Source organism: Ambystoma mexicanum, chromosome 10, assembly GCF_040938575.1.
Source record: "Ambystoma mexicanum isolate Mex_15411 chromosome 10, UKY_AmexF1_1, whole genome shotgun sequence".
NCBI classification, from domain to species: domain Eukaryota; kingdom Metazoa; phylum Chordata; class Amphibia; order Caudata; family Ambystomatidae; genus Ambystoma; species Ambystoma mexicanum.
In genome coordinates this window covers 263,980,577-264,002,261 of record NC_090932.1, presented here as the reverse complement: position 1 = coordinate 264,002,261, position 21,685 = coordinate 263,980,577, and the positions used below count along the sequence as shown (strand labels likewise).

The following is a 21,685-nucleotide window of genomic DNA, read 5'->3' as shown; positions in this document are numbered from 1 at the left end:
GCGCTTCTGCCACCCTAGTTTAGGGGGCAGGTCTACATTGAGCGGTGTCTTCTTTCTCTGGAGAAGCTCTTACTGCCCCGGTAATTCTTTTCAGGGTACAAGGTCTTTGGTCTCTGACATTCTGCCTTGTGGGACCCAGGTCTTCACTCCGGGTGCGGATTCTTCTATATCTGAGGAGTCTGTTCCTCCCACAGCTGGTCCTGGAGCTCCCTTTCCTGGGCTGCATTAGGTTCCCCAGACGAGGGTTGATCTTTATATAGCTAACTTTGACATTACTCCAGCCTATCGTGCCCACTCTGGAGCTTGAGCTGGAGGGTGGTCACGACAGAGCGCATCTTCTGTGTTGGCGGATAGTCATTTTGTTTGATTACAATGAAACGAACCTGAGCTGGCACGGGAACATATTCAATGTCTCCCAGCTCTATCAGAGCCTTATACTCACCCTTTCACCCAATAAGGACAGGAGGGTAAAAGAAAAAAGACATTTGTAAAAGTGTTCTGAGTTGTTTCCTCTTAATATCTACAACATGACTGATGTGTATATTTCTGACTTAACAGGAGTCGCAAAAGGGTCAAGAGGAACTTGTTCTGCAAACTTTGGATCTCCAGATATTGTGGACTACAATTACCTTAAGCCCTAGCTAGCACAACCAATGGTGAGGGTTCATGGGAGTCGGCCTCATTACGAGGTTGGAGGTAGCCATGGTGCTCTTAGCAGCATGACTACCCCCTTACCGCATTCCGGGTCCGGGTAGGCGGAATGGGGACTTACCGGGGCATTCCGACCTATGCGGATCCGGTAAATCCCCATTCCAAATACCTTTCCCCATTCCCATTTGAGCCCCCATAGGGCTCAAAGGGAATGGGGAAGGCGCTAATAATGGGCCCGCAAATTGCGGGCCCGTTATTGGCTCCAAGGTCCCTTAATGGGTCCCGTAAAGGACGTATGGTCAGACCACACGTCCTTTACGGTTCCCGCTAAGGGACCTCGGAATTGGGCGGTAAGGGATTACCGGCACCGGTCTCCTTAACGGTGCCCGTATCCCTTACCGCCCACCTCGTAATGAGGCCCAATGTCCAAGACATCTGCAAAGCCAAGGATTACAGACCGCAGCATGAGAATATGGGAAGCACAGAGCGTCATAATCACATTTGAAAGTTGACCTGCACATGTTATACTCTTGACGTGCCCATATCTTGCATTTTCACACATTGAAAAGTCCTTTTAATAAAGTGTACACGGTAGAGTCGGGACCTATTATAATGTGGTACCAAGAATGGCTTGTTCTATGAAGAAAATACCTACTTTGCAAACCACAATTAAAACATGATTATCTCTGGAAATCTCTCGTAGTGAACACCCAAAGGATAGCAGAATAGCATCAGTATAAGGTTTCCATCCGCATTGTGATCCTAATTTGTACAACACTTCATTTATGATGAGTTTGCGATGTAGCATTGCAGGCTAAAAGAAAATTGTTTGCAAGCTTTTAAAACCAATAACATGCGTTAATAAACCATTTGATGTGGCCTGAGCTCCCCACTCTGCAGTGTGCATTATTCTTTATTAAAATATGCAGTAGACAAATTAGGTTACTAACACTCGCTGATCAATTACGCAGCTCCCAGCAGACCCGCCATTGCGTGCGAGCTGCAAGGTCTCTTTAAATTACATCTTGTTTATGCTAATACTGTCTCTCCCATGAGCTGCCTCGCAGACCGCGCTGCTCTCGATTCAACCACTGGGGACAAAAAGCAGCCGACTGGCTAACCCTTCTTTAATGGTTGTCCCCAAGTGTACCACCAACCTCTCCTTCAATTCAATTTAAAGAGATAGAGCCAAAGTCCGAACTGCTGTTCATTAAACCAGTACAATCTAATGAAACACTTTCACCTCGTTCAATGAGCGGTGAAAAAGGTGTCAAAACAATCTTATGCCCCAACAACTTGGTTATTGCACCACTGCTCCAATGCCAACACCTCAACTGGGGCAGTGCAAAGATTTCCATCCATGGCTGTACACACCGAAGATGGACCCAACTGCCTGGGAAATATGATGACTGATATTATGTCACAGAAAGAAAATGGAAGATTGCCAGGGAGATATGTGTAAAGTAAAATGGCGGCCCTCACGACACATCACTGCAAAGTCATAACCAGGGATGTTAAAATACACATTTCAAGAAAAGCAGAAGGTTCCTATGAAAGGCACTACACAAGCACAGGTTCAGGCTTAGCGCTACTGGATTTAGGGGATGCAATCATGAAAGATAGGCAAACAGAAAATGCAAAGGTGGGACTCCCACACCATCCTAAATTTGAAAGAAAAGGTGGCATAGCATTAATGGCACAATAGGCAGGGCTTTAAGTGGGCCGGGGCTAGCTGGGGCCAAGCCCGGGCAGTCTGCAGAAAGCGGGGCTAAGCCGGGGCTTTGCCAGGACCCCTGTTCCCACCTTGCCATGGCAGGACAATAGCCTCCATGATCAAAGACAGCAGTATGACTGACAGAAGTCTCGGCCACAGTATCACACAAATTGCTGCTTCATCTCGCAACCCCCGAGAGGAACTTGCAGTTTGCGCACAACACCATGGCTGGCACTTCTGTCAGTCACAGCTTCAAGAAGTACACGGTCCAAGGTGCAATTTCCTCTCTTTACCTCACACGGGGGAAGTTGCAGCCCCAAGCAGCCAGGCTATCCCTGATAAAAGGGTGCACTATTTAGGCCTACCTCACTCACCTGCTGCTGGAGTTCGAGCCCGTTCCTGCGACGAACAGCAAGATGAAACGCCTGACGAGAAGCCACAACCATGGCAAGGTAAGTGACTTCCAGCCAGTGGTCGAAGTGTACGAAAAGAAGTGTGGAACTATGTTCTCTGCTGGCCTGCACCCACTCCCCACAAACCCCATCACCACGCCCCCTCTACCACACACAATACAAACCCCCAAGCACACGCGCTTGCTGTTTAAGGGAACGTTCAGTGTAGTGCAAGTTTCTATTTCTTCCTACACTATTATTTACGAAACCATTCCAGAACTGTTTCTTTTTAAAATAAATGTATAGGAACAGTAAAACTTCATTTTAAAAAGTAGAGGAGCACCACTCCCACTCACTTTGACCACTGCTTCCAGCTCGCTGCCACTGATTTTGCTGTTGCAGTTTCAACTGGTAGAGGCAAACTTTTCTCTTAAGCATTCGCCTCGAACAGCTGACACTGCAACACACATAGTCAACTTTTGGCTGTTGCTCTCTTCTTTTGCAACTTTTCTGTTGCTCACTCTTTTTTCCAACTTTTCTTTTCCTTTGTCTCCCGCATCCCTGTCCCTCAGTTTCTCTCTCCTGTGCGTTATTTTAAACTGTGTGTTCTCTCCCCCATTTTGCGGGGCTGTCCAGTGAGGAAACGTGATGTATCTTTCCGCGCAACCATCAAGCTGTCAAGTATTTCATTTACGCTAATCTCTTTCTCACTGTTTTAGCGGTCTTTCGTAGCGTAGGCCACACACATGCTAGTTTGTATGGCAATGAAAGCTGGCAACGTGCACGCGACGGCCTTACACGTTGAAGAAAACAGCCCCATGGACACCAGTGTGGGCTCTAATAGCATATGTATGAGAAATAAACAAGGTCATCCCTGACACAGGGCAACACATGCACACCGGTAGATTAAAAACATCACCGCTCAAGGCCAGCGTGTTTAAAGCAGCAGCTCAGCTCTTACTCGAGAGTTCGCTAGACGTGCTTTCCTGCAGCTGTTCCGTAAAGATGTAATGGCGCTGACTGCCGTTCAGGGTGTTTAGACAGCCAGTGTCAGCCCGCCAACAACATCGAGTTAATTTAACTGCGTCATGAAGGTCCATTATTATAAACGTTGAAAATTCACTTTATAATAATGAAACAGTTTTGCTTAAGTCTTAAACTAAGTTATTACGACGGGCATGCTTTCTCTTGCTTCTTGCTAATTTGCCAGGTGTTAGATGATGTCTGCGTTGCGAATAAAAGAACAGCTTGGAGCACTGGACACGAAATTATACATCAGGAGGCGTATCACAGATAATTCGTTGTTTTGTATTTGGCAATATGCTAGATCGTTTTTGTTGGCACGGCAGTCAAGATAAAGACGAACATTCAAGTGCCCATTGTTATCACATTTCAGGAGGTGCCTGTGTGTAGTATCATCAGGTGGCTAAGAACTCAGGCTTGATCCAACATTGAAAGACTGCGTTCTCTGCCGCCTGATGGCTGGCTCCCCCGCTGCCATCTTCCCCCAGCCTCTTTCCCCATTATTATTATTTTTTTCCCACCACCCCACTTACCTTATTTCGGCTGCAGCAGCACTCGCTGCCACAACTGCACCTTCTGCTCTGCTTCTGAAGGCTGCCATGGAAAGGAAAGAAGGGGTCAGTACGGAGCCCCGCCTTCGCTTTCTACGGCAGTCATCTTGGAACAGTCTTTTCACTCTCTGAATGGGACGCCAGGAAGCGCCCCAATCACGGAGCAAAAATACTGTATATTAGCCCTGTGCGGTGCTAATGGCCTTATGTACACATTCCATGGGCATCACCGGGGGGTAATGGCCCGGGGCCACGTTGACAGCCCTTGCTTCGCTCGACTCGTTAGCTCGGGCCCCAAGTCGTTACCCACGGTAACGTCCCATGGAACGGGTACATGACACCACAGTATTTCATGACAAATGACTTCCCCTTATAAGAGGTGTAACAATAGACAATATGCATATTTATTATCAAATACAATGCTCTTAAATTTAAGAACCTTGGAAGATGGAAAGGTTTAGTCAGCCCTCCCGAAATTGAAGCCTTTGACTGCAGGTTGCACACAGATGAGTGAGGTGAACACATCAGGCATTGTCCAAGCAGACTGTGTTGCGATATGCACTTAGTTATGTAGGCCAGACCACCGCAGTGCATTTTTACATGCTCTTCTTTTGGCTACACCCATCAAGTCTTAGACCATGCCCTTGCCTCGCACTTCATTGCAAAAACCTAGGACATCCTGTCCACCCTCACCTACCCTGCCCCTCCTATTCCCTCTCATTCTGTGCTTGCAGACGCCCTTTTAACCACCCCCCCACCATCCTTCTCCTCCTTTCCTATTTTCTCCCCTGACGAGGTCGCTAGACAAGTCCGATCTATGAAAGCCTCGTCAAAACAGGTTCATGCCTGTTCCTCTAAAACCATCAAGGACCACATTGACACCCTCACTCTGGCCCTTGCTGATTTTTGCAACCACTGCTTTGCCTCTGGATCCTTCCCCTCTGCCCTGAAGCACTCCCTTGTGCATCCTCTTCTCAAGAAACCCACAGCTGATCCTTCCTGTCCGTCTAACTATTGCCCAATTTCCATTACACCCTTCCTGGGCAAACTCCTGGAAAAGCTGGCCATCTCTCAGCTTAAGCTTAACCTTCATTCAGATTCTGTTGGCTGTCTCCATGACCACCAGTCTGGCTTCAGAGCAGCCAGAGCACGGAAACTGCTCTTCTGAACATATGTGAAGATCTGCTTTCCAACCTGGACTCTAACATTCCTTCTGTCCTCATCCTTCTTGATCTCTCTTCTGCCTTCGACATGGTCAACCACACCATCCTGCTCAACCATCTCTGTGATAACCTGGGTATCACTGATCAGGCTCTGGCCTGGCTGACCTCTTTTACTCTCTGATTGACCCTCGCAGGTCCAACCGGGGTCCTTCCTATCATCCATCTTCCTCTGTACCTGTGGGGTTCCCCAGTGGTCTAACCTCTCACCCAGGCTCTTCAACCAATACCTGGCAACTCTCGCCCACTGCATTGCCATTCTCTGCTCAAATTTCCAATGCTATGCTGATGACACCCAACTCATTTTCCGGCTGCCCTCGGCCACCTCCTCTCCCTCTCTCATCACTGACTGCCTAACTGCCATTCAAGATTGGTGTGCCATCAATGATCTTTGTCTGAATGCCAGCAAGACTAAGATCCTCCTCATAGGCACACCATCCCCATCCTTTTCCCTCACTCTCTGGCCGGCCTCCCTTGCCCCTCCTCCTACACGTACCTGAGAGTGTCATGATGCCTACCCCCGGGGACCCAGACCAAGTCCAGCAACCCCGGAAGCAGGCATCAAGGCCTATGGCGCCAGGCTCATATGGAGAGTCAGTCCGGGCGTCATAGGCGCCAGGCTCATAGATTAAAACTTACCTGATGCAGACCATGCTGCAAACTTACCTGATGCAGACCATGCTGCAAGAGCTCCAAGCCAAACAAGGCTTGGAAGGGACTATTTTACCTAGGGACTATTTTTTACTCGGGTGGGGCTGGGGAGGAATACTTACCTGGGACTACTTTGGAGGCTATTTAAACCACGCCCGAAGAGCAGCACACGCTTCGCGTTATTCTGCATCCAGCAGCGTAACGCTCACCGTGCCTGCAAGTCTGCATCCAGTCTTCTGCCACGCCCGACTCGAGTTTGGAGCTCCAAGAAAAAGGGAGAAAGAAGGAGAAAAGGTTAGAACAAGAGCAATACCTTTGATCCTTACCTGAATTCCCGATCCATCGCACCTTCGAGCTGGAAGAAAGAAGTTATTTTATGCGCTGAACTCACCGGCCTTCGCAGCATCTTCACATTTCACCGCATCCTCCTGCATGTTACTACCGCACTCCGGCACCTAAGGAGAAGACAAGAACAGCAAGGTGAGCCAGGGGAATACACAGAGGAATACCCCCCATAGACTTACCTGATTTTACCACCGGGAGTACTTTTCTTCTTCATGGGTCGGCGCAGCTTCCACTGCACCCTAGCCGAACCCCGGCCCCTAAGGGGAAACAAAAGGACAGCAAGGTGAAACAAAGGACTAACAAGGGGAACCCTCCTCACCACAAAAGACTTACCTAATTTTACCGCCGGAGGCATTATTCCCCGAGACTTCATACTTTCAGCTCCTGAATAAGGGAGAAAGCAACAGGTACATATGGACATTATTTTATCGAACTGTGTTGGATAATACAAATCCTTCCCAGAACATTACCGGTTGCCACGAGGAACTCTTCAGTAGGGTCAAGCTGCAACCTGCAAGGAATCGGACAAGAGTGAAAGTCAGGCATTTGAACTCTTACGAACTACATACTTACGGCGCGGGAATATCGGAGTCAATATTGTCATGGAACTCACCAATTCCTTCGAGCCAGTGAAGCAACTGGTTATCTACGCGCCCCTGCGCTCAATGCAGGATGGAGATCTCATCTTTTCAAATCATCAGGTGAGACTATAAGAGGGAACATCCAAGCTGATCAGTGGAAAGAACAGCGGGGTGGGGGGATTTACGCTCAACTCCATGGGTGGTTAATTCCCTTTCTCCACTTGCAGAAGAATACTCCTACGGGCCAAGCAAACAAAGCTAGGTGGGCCAGTCCAGTCCGTCATCTCGACCCTACGCGTCACATTGGTGGATCCCGTGGCAGTCGAGTCCAGATCGACGCCTCTGTGGGAGCCAGGTGAGCGTAACAGAGAGGCTAAGAACCTCTGGATCATCTTTGACTCCACACTTTCCTTCTCTGCCCATATCTCTGAGGTCTCTAAAAAGTCAAACTTCCTACTGCGCCTCCTCAGTGGTACTCTGCCTTTCCTCTCCTTAACTCAGAAGCTCACTGTCTCCCAAGCTCTGGTTCTCTCTAGGTTGGACTATTGAAACAGCCACTTTCTAAATCTACCTGCCTCTACTCTCCGCCATCTGCAACTTATCCAGAACAGGACGGCAAGATTGTCCTTGGCCTCAAGCCCTGGGATCGTATCTCTCCAGATCTGAAATCTCTCCATTGGCTCCCTGTATATGCAAGGATTACATTCAAAACCCTCTGTATTGTACACAAGGCTTTCTGTGGCATGGGTCCAAAATACCTTCAGCAATCCCTCCGCAAATACCTCCCCTCTCGAGCTCTTCGCTCCTCTACCTCTAACTCCCTCCGGGTCAATCATTTTTCAAAGAAACAAGCTGGGGGTAGATCGCTAACTTCGGCTGGGGCCTCCCTTTGAAACAGCCTCCCTGCCACTCTAAAACTTCAGGAGAACCATCTCTGGTTCTGGAAGCACCACAAGACCTTCCTCTTTGCTTCTGCCTTTGCTCCTCCTCTTCCCTGCTGATCTGCTCTCTCTTGGCACTGTGCACCAGGCCACCGTCTGTCCTCCAGGCCCAGGTACCTGCTCACCTTGCCTCCCTCCTGCACTGCCTCTGGGCCACCCTTTGCACTGGGGTCTGTATCTGTACCCATACAGCACCCCCCATTTTTTTTTCTTTTTCTGCATGTATCAGACTTACCCAGTCTGCTGCCTTAAACACAGCACTTGCCACTTGCTGGCTGCACTACCACTGTTTATTGCCACCATTTTCTATTTATTTTTATTTATTATTAGTTATCTGCTCTTCTCTGCTCCGCACTTTCCACTCTCCCCCTTCCATGCACTTTTTCCCTTTTCCCTTTCCCATGCACTTGCACGTTCTCAATGTCACTGGGCCTAGTAAGATTGTTGTTGTGTTGTGTTCTCCCCTTGTCGCAACCCTTGCCTAGTTGCGCTCTGAAACACTTGTGTACGAGTGCGATACAAATAAAATATCATATCATATCATCATGCAAGCTGTGCCCCCAAATGAGGGCCACCCCTCAATTTCTTACCCCACTGAAAGCACTGACCATAAGTTTGCGGAATTCAGGAGACCGAGCACTGGCAATATGAATGGTCATTCAGAGTATTTTTCTCAGGGGTTACAATTCACCAGTTGTTAGGGGTGTTGGAAGTGAGCACTCAAGATGATGAAGTCACAGGAAGATACTACACATTACCCTTGACCCTGATGGCATTATAGAAAGTGACATTGTGGAACTATAAGCACATTGACTGAGTAGCCAAAATAATATTTTATTTACCAACAATATGTTAAAAACTACCACCTCGACTGCCTGTCCTGTCCTTCTGCTGTCCTGTGCGTTTTTGTTTTCGCGACCTGATGCCTGCAGGTTTTTGGTGCCTTATAAATATATAAATAATACATAACATAATAAATAATAATTAATGGGTAGAATGATGTTCAGGGTATACGGAGCAGACTCTACATGTGCCAGGTGCATTGCCTTCATTATTCATGCCCAGTTGCTGCTATCCTATGGCAATTAGAGCCTCGCATGCTAGCTATCTTCAACTTATGCTAAATACAACATCACATTCACAAGTCCTGACTTCGTATGGCAAGTGAAGCCTTCCATGTGTGCATGCTGCCTTCTTATGCAAGTTGCAGTCTTTCATGTTAGGTTTCGTAGTGATATGGAAGGTACTAGCCCAACATATCTAGGCACTGCTATTATATACCAAGTACAGCCTCAAATGGCAGTGCATGAATCAAATGCCTGGTCTTTTCTCCATACGTATGTTAAAACTTCACATTTACAGGTTCTGCCATAATATGCCAAGTAACCATCTTGAAATTCAATGCCTCATATCTCTGATATCATTGGTCTACCCACGATTATTGAAAAATATTTCTTGACAGGCTGCCATTTTGTCAGGATTACTGCATGCACCCAGATGTGGTGGGACAGCAAGACAAGGTAAGGAGCGGGTGCAGGAGGATCTGGGATGGAGAAAATGTTTGGTTATTATTTGGGGGTTATCTGTCGGTATGGGTGGAGTCACAGGAAGTTAAGGATCAGATCTTTGTGGGAGTCTGGAGATAGCAAGGCTCTACCTGCACAAGAGAGAGATGTGGCAGTGGGGTTGGGGAGGTGAGGGGCCAATGGGCGGAGATTGCAAAAGTGTCCCCTGCACAAGAGTAGGCTTGGGGGGATTTGGACATGGACAAGTTATTTCCAGCAGCACCAAACCTGGACCCAGGAAACTAGGCTTCGGCAACAGAAGCTTGCAAGGAAATAACATGGATTCAAAGTCTCTTTTTGCAAGTAATGGCCTAATATGTCTAGGGGCTGACTTCATATGGCATATGCAACCTCAAATACCTCAGAAAGTCCTGATAAGGACTCTTATACCTGGTATAGTTCTCATGGACCCGCACAACCTATCATGCCCCAGAGCTGTCCTTCTGCACACCCTGCATCTTCCTACCTACAAAGGATCCCACCATGAACAGAGCAAAGCAGACAGTGTTGGTCCTTTCACCAAAACCTCCTCTTCCCACTTGGGCAGCATCAGGGTCATTCTGGTTACATAGTGAAGATAGGAAGAGGATTTGACACACATCACTCCCTCCTAATCACTCACCGACCACTAAACTGCAGCAAGTAGACAGATCCATTCGAAATCCTGAACACACCTCTTATACATTCATGCTTGCTTTCTGTTCACAGTGCTGCCCCAGAAATCTCTAAACCTGAGGTTGGGTTGCACGGAATGTGACAGGGTGCAAAAGGAGTTGCCATGGCTACCAGATGCTGCTCTTAGCAAGCCATAAATGACTTTGTTCTGCAAGAATAGCACTAAACATCAACACATTTAAATGATCGATTCCTACCATTTCAATCGTAGGCACAATTAAAACTACTTTCTTCAATGCACTTCTGAAATATGTGGTTCCTTAGTTGGCCTGCGATATTAATGATAGTATATACTGCAATGGGCTGTTACTCAGGATACACAAATCTATGAAGTACAGAGTCATAGAGCCCCATAAAGTAAAGAGAAGATCCTTGGCAAATGCTTGCAGCATCCACCATTAGGTGGCTGAGGTGAGAAGTACTATATTGGACTTGGGGACAGGAATGCCAAATAACTATGTGTCTACTTTTATGGATACTAACAAACAGAAGAGTTCAAAGCCAACATAATACTAATCCATCAACTGGAATGCCAAATACTGGCCCAACTCCAAACGAGGCTTATGTACCCTGTACTTAGACCCAGTCCTCCTATTAGCATTGGCTATATATACCCCCACAGTAGGGAGGTAATCAAAAGAAAAGGTTCCCAAGAATCTGCAAACCAGAAATTTCTCAGGAAAGAAATCAATCACCCGCTCCTATAAGCAACCATCAAGACATCCTTCTTCCACCTCTCTCTAGGTTCTGGGATAACAGAAAACCAAATAATGATTATAGTAGTAATTTTCATAACTACCCCACTTACTCGTCTGGAGGAGATAGTAATCTGAGGGAAGAACAGAAGTCTGAGCAAAGAGGGTTGGGAGTCAATGGCCCTCATTACAAGGTAGGCGCAAAGGGATACCGGGCACCGGTAATGGCACTGGTGCCGGTAATCCTTTTGCGCCCTATTCCGAGGTCCCTATGCGGGTCCTTCCTTTAACGCCTGGTTTTACCAGGCATTAAGCACGGGACCCGCGAAAGGGATACCGGGTCAATAACAGTACCGCAATTTGCGGTACCGTTATTAACTCCTTCCCCCTTCCCATTGAGCCCTCTGGGGGCTCAAATGGGAATGGGGAATGGCTTTATAAATGGGGACTTACTGGTCCCGCCAAGGTCGGACTGGACCGGTAAGTCCCCATACCACCAAGTCAGTGGCTGTACCGGTATTGGTGCTAGTCATGGCGCTGATAGCGCCATGACTAGCACCAACCTGGGAATGAGGGCCAATGTCTCAACTGAAGCAACAGGTGAAAGAATTGCTAGGTAGCATTGGTCAAATGATTAGAGCCCAACAAGCAAACACTCCTTTGATCACTGTCCAATGTAAATAAACCATACACATTGGGCATAGACAGAAGGAAAATATTTTAAATACAAATATGCAAAGGGAGGAGGAAAAAGTGGGTTTGACAGAAAGGACATTCCAACTCCTAGAATAAGCTTTTTGATGACCCTGAAACAACCCCTGAATTTGCTGAAGCACAGTAGAGAAAGTGAAAGGAAGAGGATGAAGTTAATAACGAATACAATGTGAAAGTTACTTTAGTTTGATGAGAGCTCCTTTGAGAGTAGATGGGGGATTTTCTCTTTAAAAGGTGGGTTGCTACCTCCAAAAGAAAATTAGGCTGAGCCTAGAGTGAAAGCAAATAACCACAAAGAAAAGAAAATTATGCAGGAAACCTTTAGACTCAAGATCCTCAATGAAGAAGCGGAGCTAGACGCTGTTGACAGGCCAGGATGCACCTTGCTTTCTAGCTCATTCTGAAGACTTCATTCTTGAGTGATGGCAATGACGCAAAACTGATCGGAGGGAGTGCCACCTTTTCCAATAGTGTGTACTGCTCCATCCCTGATTTCAATTTGTACTTCGATTGCTGGAGAGTCTTCAACCAACCCACCAGAACTATATCTCACGGGAGCTGCCTACACAATGGGGGCCAAAGTTCATGGACTTGTCGACATGAGAAAAGTCAATTTTGAGGTTTATAATAATTGAACTTAATGAGAGCCCCTCTTCTGAATTGGCTGTGACTTCCAACTGATTTCTGCAGTACCTATATTAACCATCTGCCCAAACCTTTAACATAGACTTCTGTACCACGATGTCAGACAACATGAGAGTTCTGCACAGTCACATACAACACACATGTGCATGGAGCTGTGCCACTCTGTCACGTCTCCATCTGTGTGATGGCCTCTGTATGGGGACAGGACTATTAGGAAACAGTGAGACGTGGCTGCGGATCCTGCCAGTTTATTTGCCATAAGCACAAAACAAAAATATAACATATAAAGACCTTGTAAAATGGTTTTATAACTTAAGATCAAATCTCATAAGGCAGTGGGCTAAACTCCATTGCTAAGCACCTACTATAATTATTCCCTGTTGATTTTCTGCTTGGAAGCTAACCACATCAGTGTGAATTTGTGTTCTCTTTGGCCTCTCAAAGAATGTGCATTGATGTTTTCCACTCAGCCCTCAAACAGATCTTGTCAAGTTCATGATGATATCAAAGTTGCCAACGGGCACTCACTGCTGTCCGTGAACTCTTAATAGCGTCATTTCAAGGCTGCATCATGTTTGGTGCATTATTTGGGATTGATTTCAGGATACAGCACACAGCCCAAAAAATATGTCCAAGACGATCTATAACCGGTTTATGTCCTCCAGTCGTGCATTCAATGTGGTGGAAGGTGGTTCTGAAAAGGAAAATGCACAAAAAAACACACATCCAAGAACACAAAAACTCCCCTCATCCCCTTTAGGTGAACTGTGGCTAGCTCACTCGACTTCCACATTACTAATATTCTTGAAACTATGCATATTGGATTCGAAAATATAACATTTCTGACCATGTTTGTTAATCCTTTATTTTATCTTATCATGCATCAAACTACAGAAATGTTCAGCTCTAAAAAAATGATTCTCAAAACAATGCAATTATGCTAATTATGCTAAATGTAACTAATGTATGAAAGTGAATAGTGACTTTTCTTTCTTATGTGAGTTGTATTTAATTACAAATGGCAACTTACTGAGAAACGACCTCAAATATATTTTTTATAACATGACTGCATCATCTTTCTTTCAAACGAGCATTATATATAGGCAAAACATGAGCCATGCTTCCGTCAAACAAACTATAAAAAGGAAAGCAGTATATGTTGTTACATCACTCATCTGTACTGTCAAAATGCAAGGGGTCTCCCCCACCAATGCGTAGACAATAAACAAATGCAGGCAAGAAATAGGACATCATAAATTTCACCTATAGAATGGTGATTCAAATCAAATAGAAAAGAATGCCAAAGAAAAGAACACCACGGGAATTCATCAAGAATAGTGCCATGGCCAGCAAGTTGGGAAGTGTCCAATTACAACAATTCAATGTATTGTGCCAGGTGAGGGGTAGAACAGATCCTCGCCAAACATGATGATGAACTCACTTTATCCCCCTTGAAATGCCTTCAGGAAGTCCCACTGTTATATGCAGCATTTTAATCATGGGCCTCATTACAAGTTTGGTGGTCCGGAAAGTTTGGCGGTCCGGTCCGGAAACAACTTTCACCGTTGTTTCCGGACCGCCAAAATACGAGTCTGCTGGCGGGTGCCGTTTCGCCCGCCAGATATGACCCTGGCAGGCGGAACAGCACCCGCCAGTAGACTTTCATGGAAGCAGCGGCACCGTTATTATTGGACTCCATGGGAAAGGGGGCTAACAATTTACCGGCGCCTGACTTTACGGAGCGCCAGGGTTGTAATACCCCAGTGTTTCCGTCAAGTGAGGCGCTGGTAAATCATTACAGGTCCGGCGGCTACCTGCCGGGTGTTCTGGCACGGTTACTGCCGGACCGTAATGAGGCCCCATGCATTTTGTTTCATGTAAGTGTTGTTAAAGTAACATCTATGAGCCATACTAAAACATCATGAACATTCTTAAAATGCCACTAATTGTTTTTCAGCAATATGAATTTTGAAAATTAATATTTCTCAAGATGTTTCCTTTATGTACATTAAAACAGAGGTTTTATCTTACACCCCATATGAAAGCAAGACCTCCAAACCAGAGGAGTGTAGTATTCTGCAAAGACCATAAAGTGGCACCAGACATTTCCAGCATTTGAAATTCAGGGTTTAAATACAATCTAAGAGTTGTTATTGTTTAAAAGTCAAGGATGGATGATCACAAAGATACACTTTGAAAAGAACAGGAAGTTGCACAGGTTGCCCTGAGCATGAACGCTGGTAGATCGATTAGATACACATGTTGATTTCATCAAATAGTTGTTTAGCAAGTTAACTTCTTCACACTGGGGCCACTAGATACCAGTCACAGGCTGTCAATTGCATCCTGCAATTTTTAGACTTGGTTTAGTTCCATTTACCTAATTGAACTACTATGCGGTATTTCAATGGTTTGCAAAATAGCACTTGGCATCATGGAGTCATCTGGTCACCCTCACAAATTACAAGTTTGCAGACATTTGCAGAACAGGTGAACTAGACATTCTGAAATGCTATCAGAAGAAGGCACACACCTGTCTATCCTAGTATCAATGATGATGTTATGTCGACTCAGCAATTTATTTAGCAAGTTCTGAACAAAGACGCCCCCTACCCTCATTCAAGTGTTTCTTGGATAACCTGCAGTGCTCTAACTTCCGTTTGACCAACATCTTTTAATACAAGGATATAAGAAATAAGTGAACCATGGAGAAAAATGCAAGATAAAGAACAGTGTATAAGATTCCTACTCACCGCCTTTATTGCACAGAGCAGCTTTCCATAGCAGTAGACGATGATGCAGAAAGGAATTACAAGGCAGAAGATGAAGAGACAGACAATGTATGATGTATTGTTCACGTTCCTGGAATGCCAGTTCACTGAACATGTTATGCCTGTCCCTTCTGGTCCATAACTACTCCAGCCGAAAAGAGGTGGCAAGGTCCACACCAGAGAGTAAATCCACGAGACCAAGATCCCGATCCACGCCTTCTTGTAGTTTGTCATGTCTGCTTCCGTCCTTCCCATCATTGTACAGTACCTTTCATATGACAGCACAGCAAGGGAAATCAATGACACGGTACCTGGAGAAAGACATGTTATTAACATAATGATACTGATTATGAAAACACATTCCAGTTTGAATTTACAATTTAGACACTGTTTCTGAGTGTATGCATGAGTGACTAATCATAAGCAGATCATCTTCACTAAATGTGGCCTTTACATGTTGAAGCTTCATCCCCTACTCCTTGCCACATCCACTGGAAGTGTGTGAGACAGAGAAGGCAGACAAGTTATTTCAATTCACTGATAGATGTATGTATGTTTGTATTAACTATTCATAACACACCATAAAATAACCATCGAGAGAAGAAGGCGTGGGTAGAGCGTGGGAGTGGAATGAGGGGCGATGGGTTTGATGGCAAGTCATTTCTCAGCTACCCTAGGGTCACATTCCACATATCTGCAAAGATGCATTTAAAGGAATGTGTGTCATTCCGACATTTCTAACCCTTCCTTCAAAGGGAAGGCCTTGAAGTTTGGTACTGGAATGAAGGTCCTGTGACCGATCGGGTCTTTAAAACTCTTGAAGGACTTTGGACTCAAGTTTCCTGAAGAAAGCAAGGAGCAAGGTGGCCTCATGCCAGGGAAAATTGTCATGATCATTGATATCACATTCAAAGAATACATGTCATCAATAACCATCATGACCGCAGTTTACATAATTCTTGTTAATCCCATTTTCATTAAACCATGTGTAGTTATAGGATGTGTCAAAGATTGCTAGAGGACTCTCCAAGCTCAGAGATATTTCAAGAGGTTTTATTGACTTCTTTGGAAGGCTGCCAGGACCCTTCCCCACTCTCTCATCTAGAGATAGTTTTTTTAACTCCATTTCAGACATCGCTGGCCCCTGGGTTAGTATATAGCAAATATTGACTCCCTGATGTCGAACCTCTATGGTACTGATAGGGAAAACCTAAATCACGTGCCTTCTTTTTCTAGACTCCCCCAGGGACTTTCTAAACTAGCCCTACACTACCACTTTGCTAGTAATTACCAGAGGCTTTGGAGGGTGCCTTCCAGACACTCTACCTGGCTCAGTTTCCTTCTTCTCAGGCCCTGTTGTTCCTCTCCCTGTCTCTAGATCTTATGCAACCCTCTCAACTCTCCTAGGCCCAACTCCACCCACTCTCTGTTCTTAATCTTCCAATGTCTACCTCTACTCTACTACTACCTCCTCCAATCTACTGCTTGCTTCTCCACAGTGCAACTCCTTCCTCTAGACTACTACTTCCTCCACCGCACCCCCTCTCCCACCTCTGCACTGCTAGTTTCACTCCACCCCACCTCCTCCACAGTCACACTCCTTTTATTCTCACTACCACTTTCCACCAACTCCCTACATGCCCTCTAACGCTCTCACTCACCAGACGTGCATGCACACTCACCACTCAGCACGATCTGCCCTCACCAATACCTAATCTTTCCCAAAAAATGCCCCACACACCAATGTGCCTTCCTTCCTCCTGCTGGTGTCCTAGTCTGACCTAATCCTAACAACCCACAACTTCCTGCTCCATGTTGCCTTTCCTATCCGCCCCCTCATCTCCTGATTGATTGATTGATTGATTGATTTACTATTCCTATTTGATCAGGACCTATGAGACCCCACCCAGCAGGTGTTATCATTGCAGAAAGTTGCAAAGAGCGCATTAAGCTCTGCCCCTTTTCTCGAAGTGGTGCCGCCATACTGCAACAATGGTGGCACAAGCTTCAATGTAATTATATGATTATATCTATTCTTTTATAATGCACTTAATACCGGAGACCAGTTTCTAAGTATGAGACCGGGATCCAAACCTACTTTGCTATGCGTTGTCCTGCATCCAAGACAAACGTGTTGCTTCTGAGCTATCCTCCCGGCCTATAGGGTTTGTGTTAGGGGCTGTACTGCAGCCCTCACCAAAATAAGTGTAGTCCTGCGGGGCACTTTCCGGTCCATTACAAGTCCCTGGAGGTTTAGGTAGGCTATATGTGTTCTGCTGATCTGCGTGCTAAAGCTGGGGGCCATTGCACTGTGCCTCTAGAATCTGCGTAGACGCTCTGGTTTTTCCATCACAGGCCCTCTCTCTAGGTTGGCTGTGTGCTGAGAATGGGGGGAATTGCACGTTATCAGGGAAGCTGTCTAGGCTCTCCAGTTCATCCTTCACTGGATATCTCTCTCTCTGTATTCGTTCTTCAGATCAAACCGCTGCAGAAGAAATACATGGAGTGCTGATGGGTTGCCGTCCTGCAGGGCAGTCTCCATGCACTTCTGCCACTTCTCCATTGGCTCTGGTAAAGAGAGAGAAAACCTGGCCAGCATTTCTCCAGGTAGTATGCGGTGATGCATGTTGGTACTGCACATGTAAAGACAGGCGTTTGGGGAGGGGTTCGGAAATGGGTCCTCTCAACTGCCATCCTCCCCCTCTGGGACAGGACTGGCTACCACACTGGAAGGCCTCTAACCCAGGCTAGAGGGGTTCCATACCCCATGAAAGTGTCAGTTTACTGACCTTGTCACAGATTGTGTACATAACTCATAAGGGTTCTATGTTAGTAAACATACTTTTAGTTTTCCTGGATCAGTTTTGTTATTGATGGGAAGGGTATACACTTTTGGGATTTTCTTGCAGGCTCCACTCACACATATCATTTTCTTGTATAGTTGTTCTGTTCCCCTGTCATGGAGGCTTTTACTGTGTCCTGTTGCATATTATTCTAAACTGCTCTGTTTCACCCCATTGTATAGTAGCACAGAAACAGGTGCATACCAACACCAAATAGGAAAAGGTGTATTTTGTGTGCCAAAAGAAGCACCTTTTATAATATGTTTATATCAATAGCAAAAATGTTGGCTCAAGATTAATGTGTGTTTGTATTTTAAATGTCAAGTCATTTTTGCAGACAGTTTCACTGCACATCCTCTGCACTTATTGGATAAATTATGGTGATTGGCTATGACATGGTACAAGAGTGACTACCTTTATGGTATCACTGCATCTACCTTGATATCTGTAGATGTGTTGTTATGTGTACACCAATATTTTACAGAACAAAACAACAATTCAAAATCTACTTATGAAGAATTTAATATGTATTATATCCTAATAAAACTACACTTCAACACGTGGTGCCCAGATTTCACTACACCCATTTGACACAGAATTGCATTACAACTAGTTGGCACACAATGACTGAAATCAGTTAATGGTGCCCAGATTTCACTACACCCATTTGACACAGAATTGCATTACAACTAGTTGGCACACAATGACTGAAATCAGTTAATACTGCTCTATATTCAGACGTTCTATCTCCTTATGTTCAAACAGCAGAGAAAGTATAGAGTACTTTATGCCCAGTTAGAACATGATTGACATTTTTCTTTATACCCCTTTGGCACAGAATGCCTTGAACATATGTTTACATTAAGCCAAGTTAAAAGAGCATGACTTCAGGGATGGTTGAGCACTGCACCCTTTGTCTCTAAATGCCCCCAGTTTCACCGCCCTTTGTTGTGGTGTGGCTATGGAAGCTGGAAGGGGAGATAGAACAACCCATGGACCAGAATGGAGCAGGGACACTGTAACCTCACTGATTGCTTTTAGCATGGAACACACATCTAACCCTTCTTCTCTATGCTTGTTATTATAAATTCAACAGCATTCAATGTTTTGTGTATCTTTTGTGTATCATTTTGCAATGTACTACTTTGCATGCTGAAGGATCCACACAGACATGATGTTTGGTATGAAGTATTTAGTTCTGTGAACAACAGATGACCATTTTTCGCTCTGATGCCAATCAACCAAAAACAAAAAAAGATTATCATTGTCAATAAAAGGTTCTATGATTCAGAAAGGTGTAATGTGATTACTGCTATAATTAAATGTGTATATCAGGATCATGCACACCTTCTTAAAAGATATTCTTTAAGTCTTTCCCAGTTAGGTCACATATATTTGAAAGGCACTTATCTGATCTGGAATTCACAAAATGCATCAAATAGATGGAGGGTATATGCTAGCTTATTCAGTACCCGATAATATTGAATGAGTGCATATTTTCAAAACTGGCTCCACATTGGTAAAACAAAAACATTTCTGGATAGGATTTTAAGATTTGTTCACTATATGTATTTACTTCTCAATGTGATTTCCATGAGCGTTGCTTTTTATTTCAATACTCTATGTTAAACATGCCATGAAATACTACAATACCAAATGTATTGACTTCATGGAAAGCAATCGCCTGCAATGAACATGGTGATACCATTCCTAGATCACTTAAATCGTTTAACACATTTCAGATATGTAATCTTTATCAAAAGCGTTCATACATAAATCCGCAATGCAAAAAATTGTTAAACATGTTCAATCACATTATTACAAACTTACTGGTATCAACAATAACAAATAAAAACAATGCAACCAAATATTGCCAGCCCAATCCCATTATAGTGAAGTGGGAGAATGGAAGACCAGGCTCCCGTCCTTCACCTCTCGCGCTTGGCCTAAAGGGTCACGACCCAGATACCCGCCACGAGAAGAGTTTGTCCATTTACCAGACGACCAGATACCCTGGTACAGGAACATACGGATGTGTCCATCTGCCTGCCCAGAAGCCCGCACTAGCCATGCCGACACCTGCGGCACGGACCAACTAGACTAAAATCTACACGTCGTTAGAGATGCCATGACGACCTAGCCAACGGTTAAGCACACCTGTGCAAATCTACACACTGGACACTCCCGCACCAATCTACACGAAGAATATACCCAGTGCTATGACGTAGGCGACAGACATACTCACGGACGTGCATCTTTATTATTTTCTACATAGGCTTTCAAAATGCAGAAACGCAAGACGCGTCATGAACTCATCTAAAAAGCTTGCTCACGCTTCTCTTAAAACCAGTTGCCACCATGAGAAATATAATGAAGACATGATACTGGTCTTGAAACTATATGGTACGGTAACCTAAAAAGCACCTGTGCACCCGACGGACCCACTTATACATTAGGCCTAAGTAGGCCGCAAGCAAGAGCTCCCGTGGACATTAACAAAACAAGAGTCAGGTTGCTGATCCTGCAGAATGAGCCCGGCGAAGCAACCAGCCAAGGTCGCAATGTTGCAAACTCACATTCCAAAAGCCAATCATCAAGGGCACGATGTTGCAACCTCGCACGCCGCGCACCAACGTTAAAGTCACACCTACAAATTAAACCAGACACACAGTGGAAAAACAATATTAATTGTGCAGAATTATGCCTCAAACACGGTCCCTCCTCACGTGACCAAGCCGAACCTGACATGATGCCAAGCCCAGGAGAAAGAAAGCGTCTGGATCTCTCGTTACAAGACATAAGCAGATACAACTAAAAAGGCTCAATGGACATCTGCGACAGTGGGAGCAGCCAGCCCTCCAGCTATGAATAAATCCTCACATTGTCTGCACGTACCCATAGTGAAACATTGTTGCAAATTGCAGGTACACCGAGAGCTGGGAACAGCGATGGTCCCAGGCTGGGAAGCTCGCGGGCGCACCAATCAGAACATGGGGCTCCTATCACTGACGCCATTAGCTTTAACCAATCATCAGGGGTCTCCATGTAACAATTCTCATGTATCTAATTGTAGGGACAACCCAGATATATCACCTGACTAACCTTCATCCACTCATATTATTCCCTATACGTGTGCTATACTAACCCTACCACTCGAGTAACCAATTAAGAGTGGCGATAGGTTTTTTACTAACTTTTCAATGTGACGCAAGTAGCGCGTCATATCAAGGTAAAAAGGGCCTGCGAGCCCTACGATTGTGTGTGTGTCAGGACGGACGCGTACGCTCCTTGACCCATCCCTGCCGTTTTTGTCTAATAAACAGCAGAGTCACCTTGCTTCTTGCGTGTGTCTCATACTCTGTCTCTTTTGGGATATACGGGAGGAGTTGGGGCCTCCCTGCCCGGAGGTCTGCGGACGGCCCGGCCGACCCCGGCAGAATTTCCCCCCGACAAGTTGGAGGCACTGCTGAGATCTGTTTAAGATCGACTTTTATTTTTACTTTTTCCAGGCACTCCCGTTGCGAGGAGGCCCGGCGGCGCGGCCCCCTCTGCCGTTGCCCCCTTCTGAGGACTACAGGACCATCGCAGAGCTGCGAGAAGACCGGACAGCGCAATCCGGAATATTGGCCCTCGGGAGCCGGTTGAGAAGTATCCCGCCCGCGGTTGGCGAGTGTCCAGACGTGGTCCAGACGAGGGGAGGTGGCGAGC

General features: G+C 45.5%; 1 protein-coding gene across 3 annotated transcripts in view; it reads right to left on the bottom strand.

Moving 5' to 3' along the window:
- The window catches only part of LOC138491340 (opsin-3-like), a 2,251,654-nt gene that overhangs the window by 1,816,038 nt on the left and 413,931 nt on the right, over positions 1 to 21,685 (bottom strand). For all 3 annotated transcript variants that reach the window (XM_069617820.1, XM_069617819.1, XM_069617821.1), the window contains exon 2: positions 15,117 to 15,445. In XM_069617820.1, the coding sequence (XP_069473921.1) occupies positions 15,117 to 15,445 (329 nt within the window). The remainder of the gene's footprint in view (positions 1 to 15,116; positions 15,446 to 21,685) is intronic.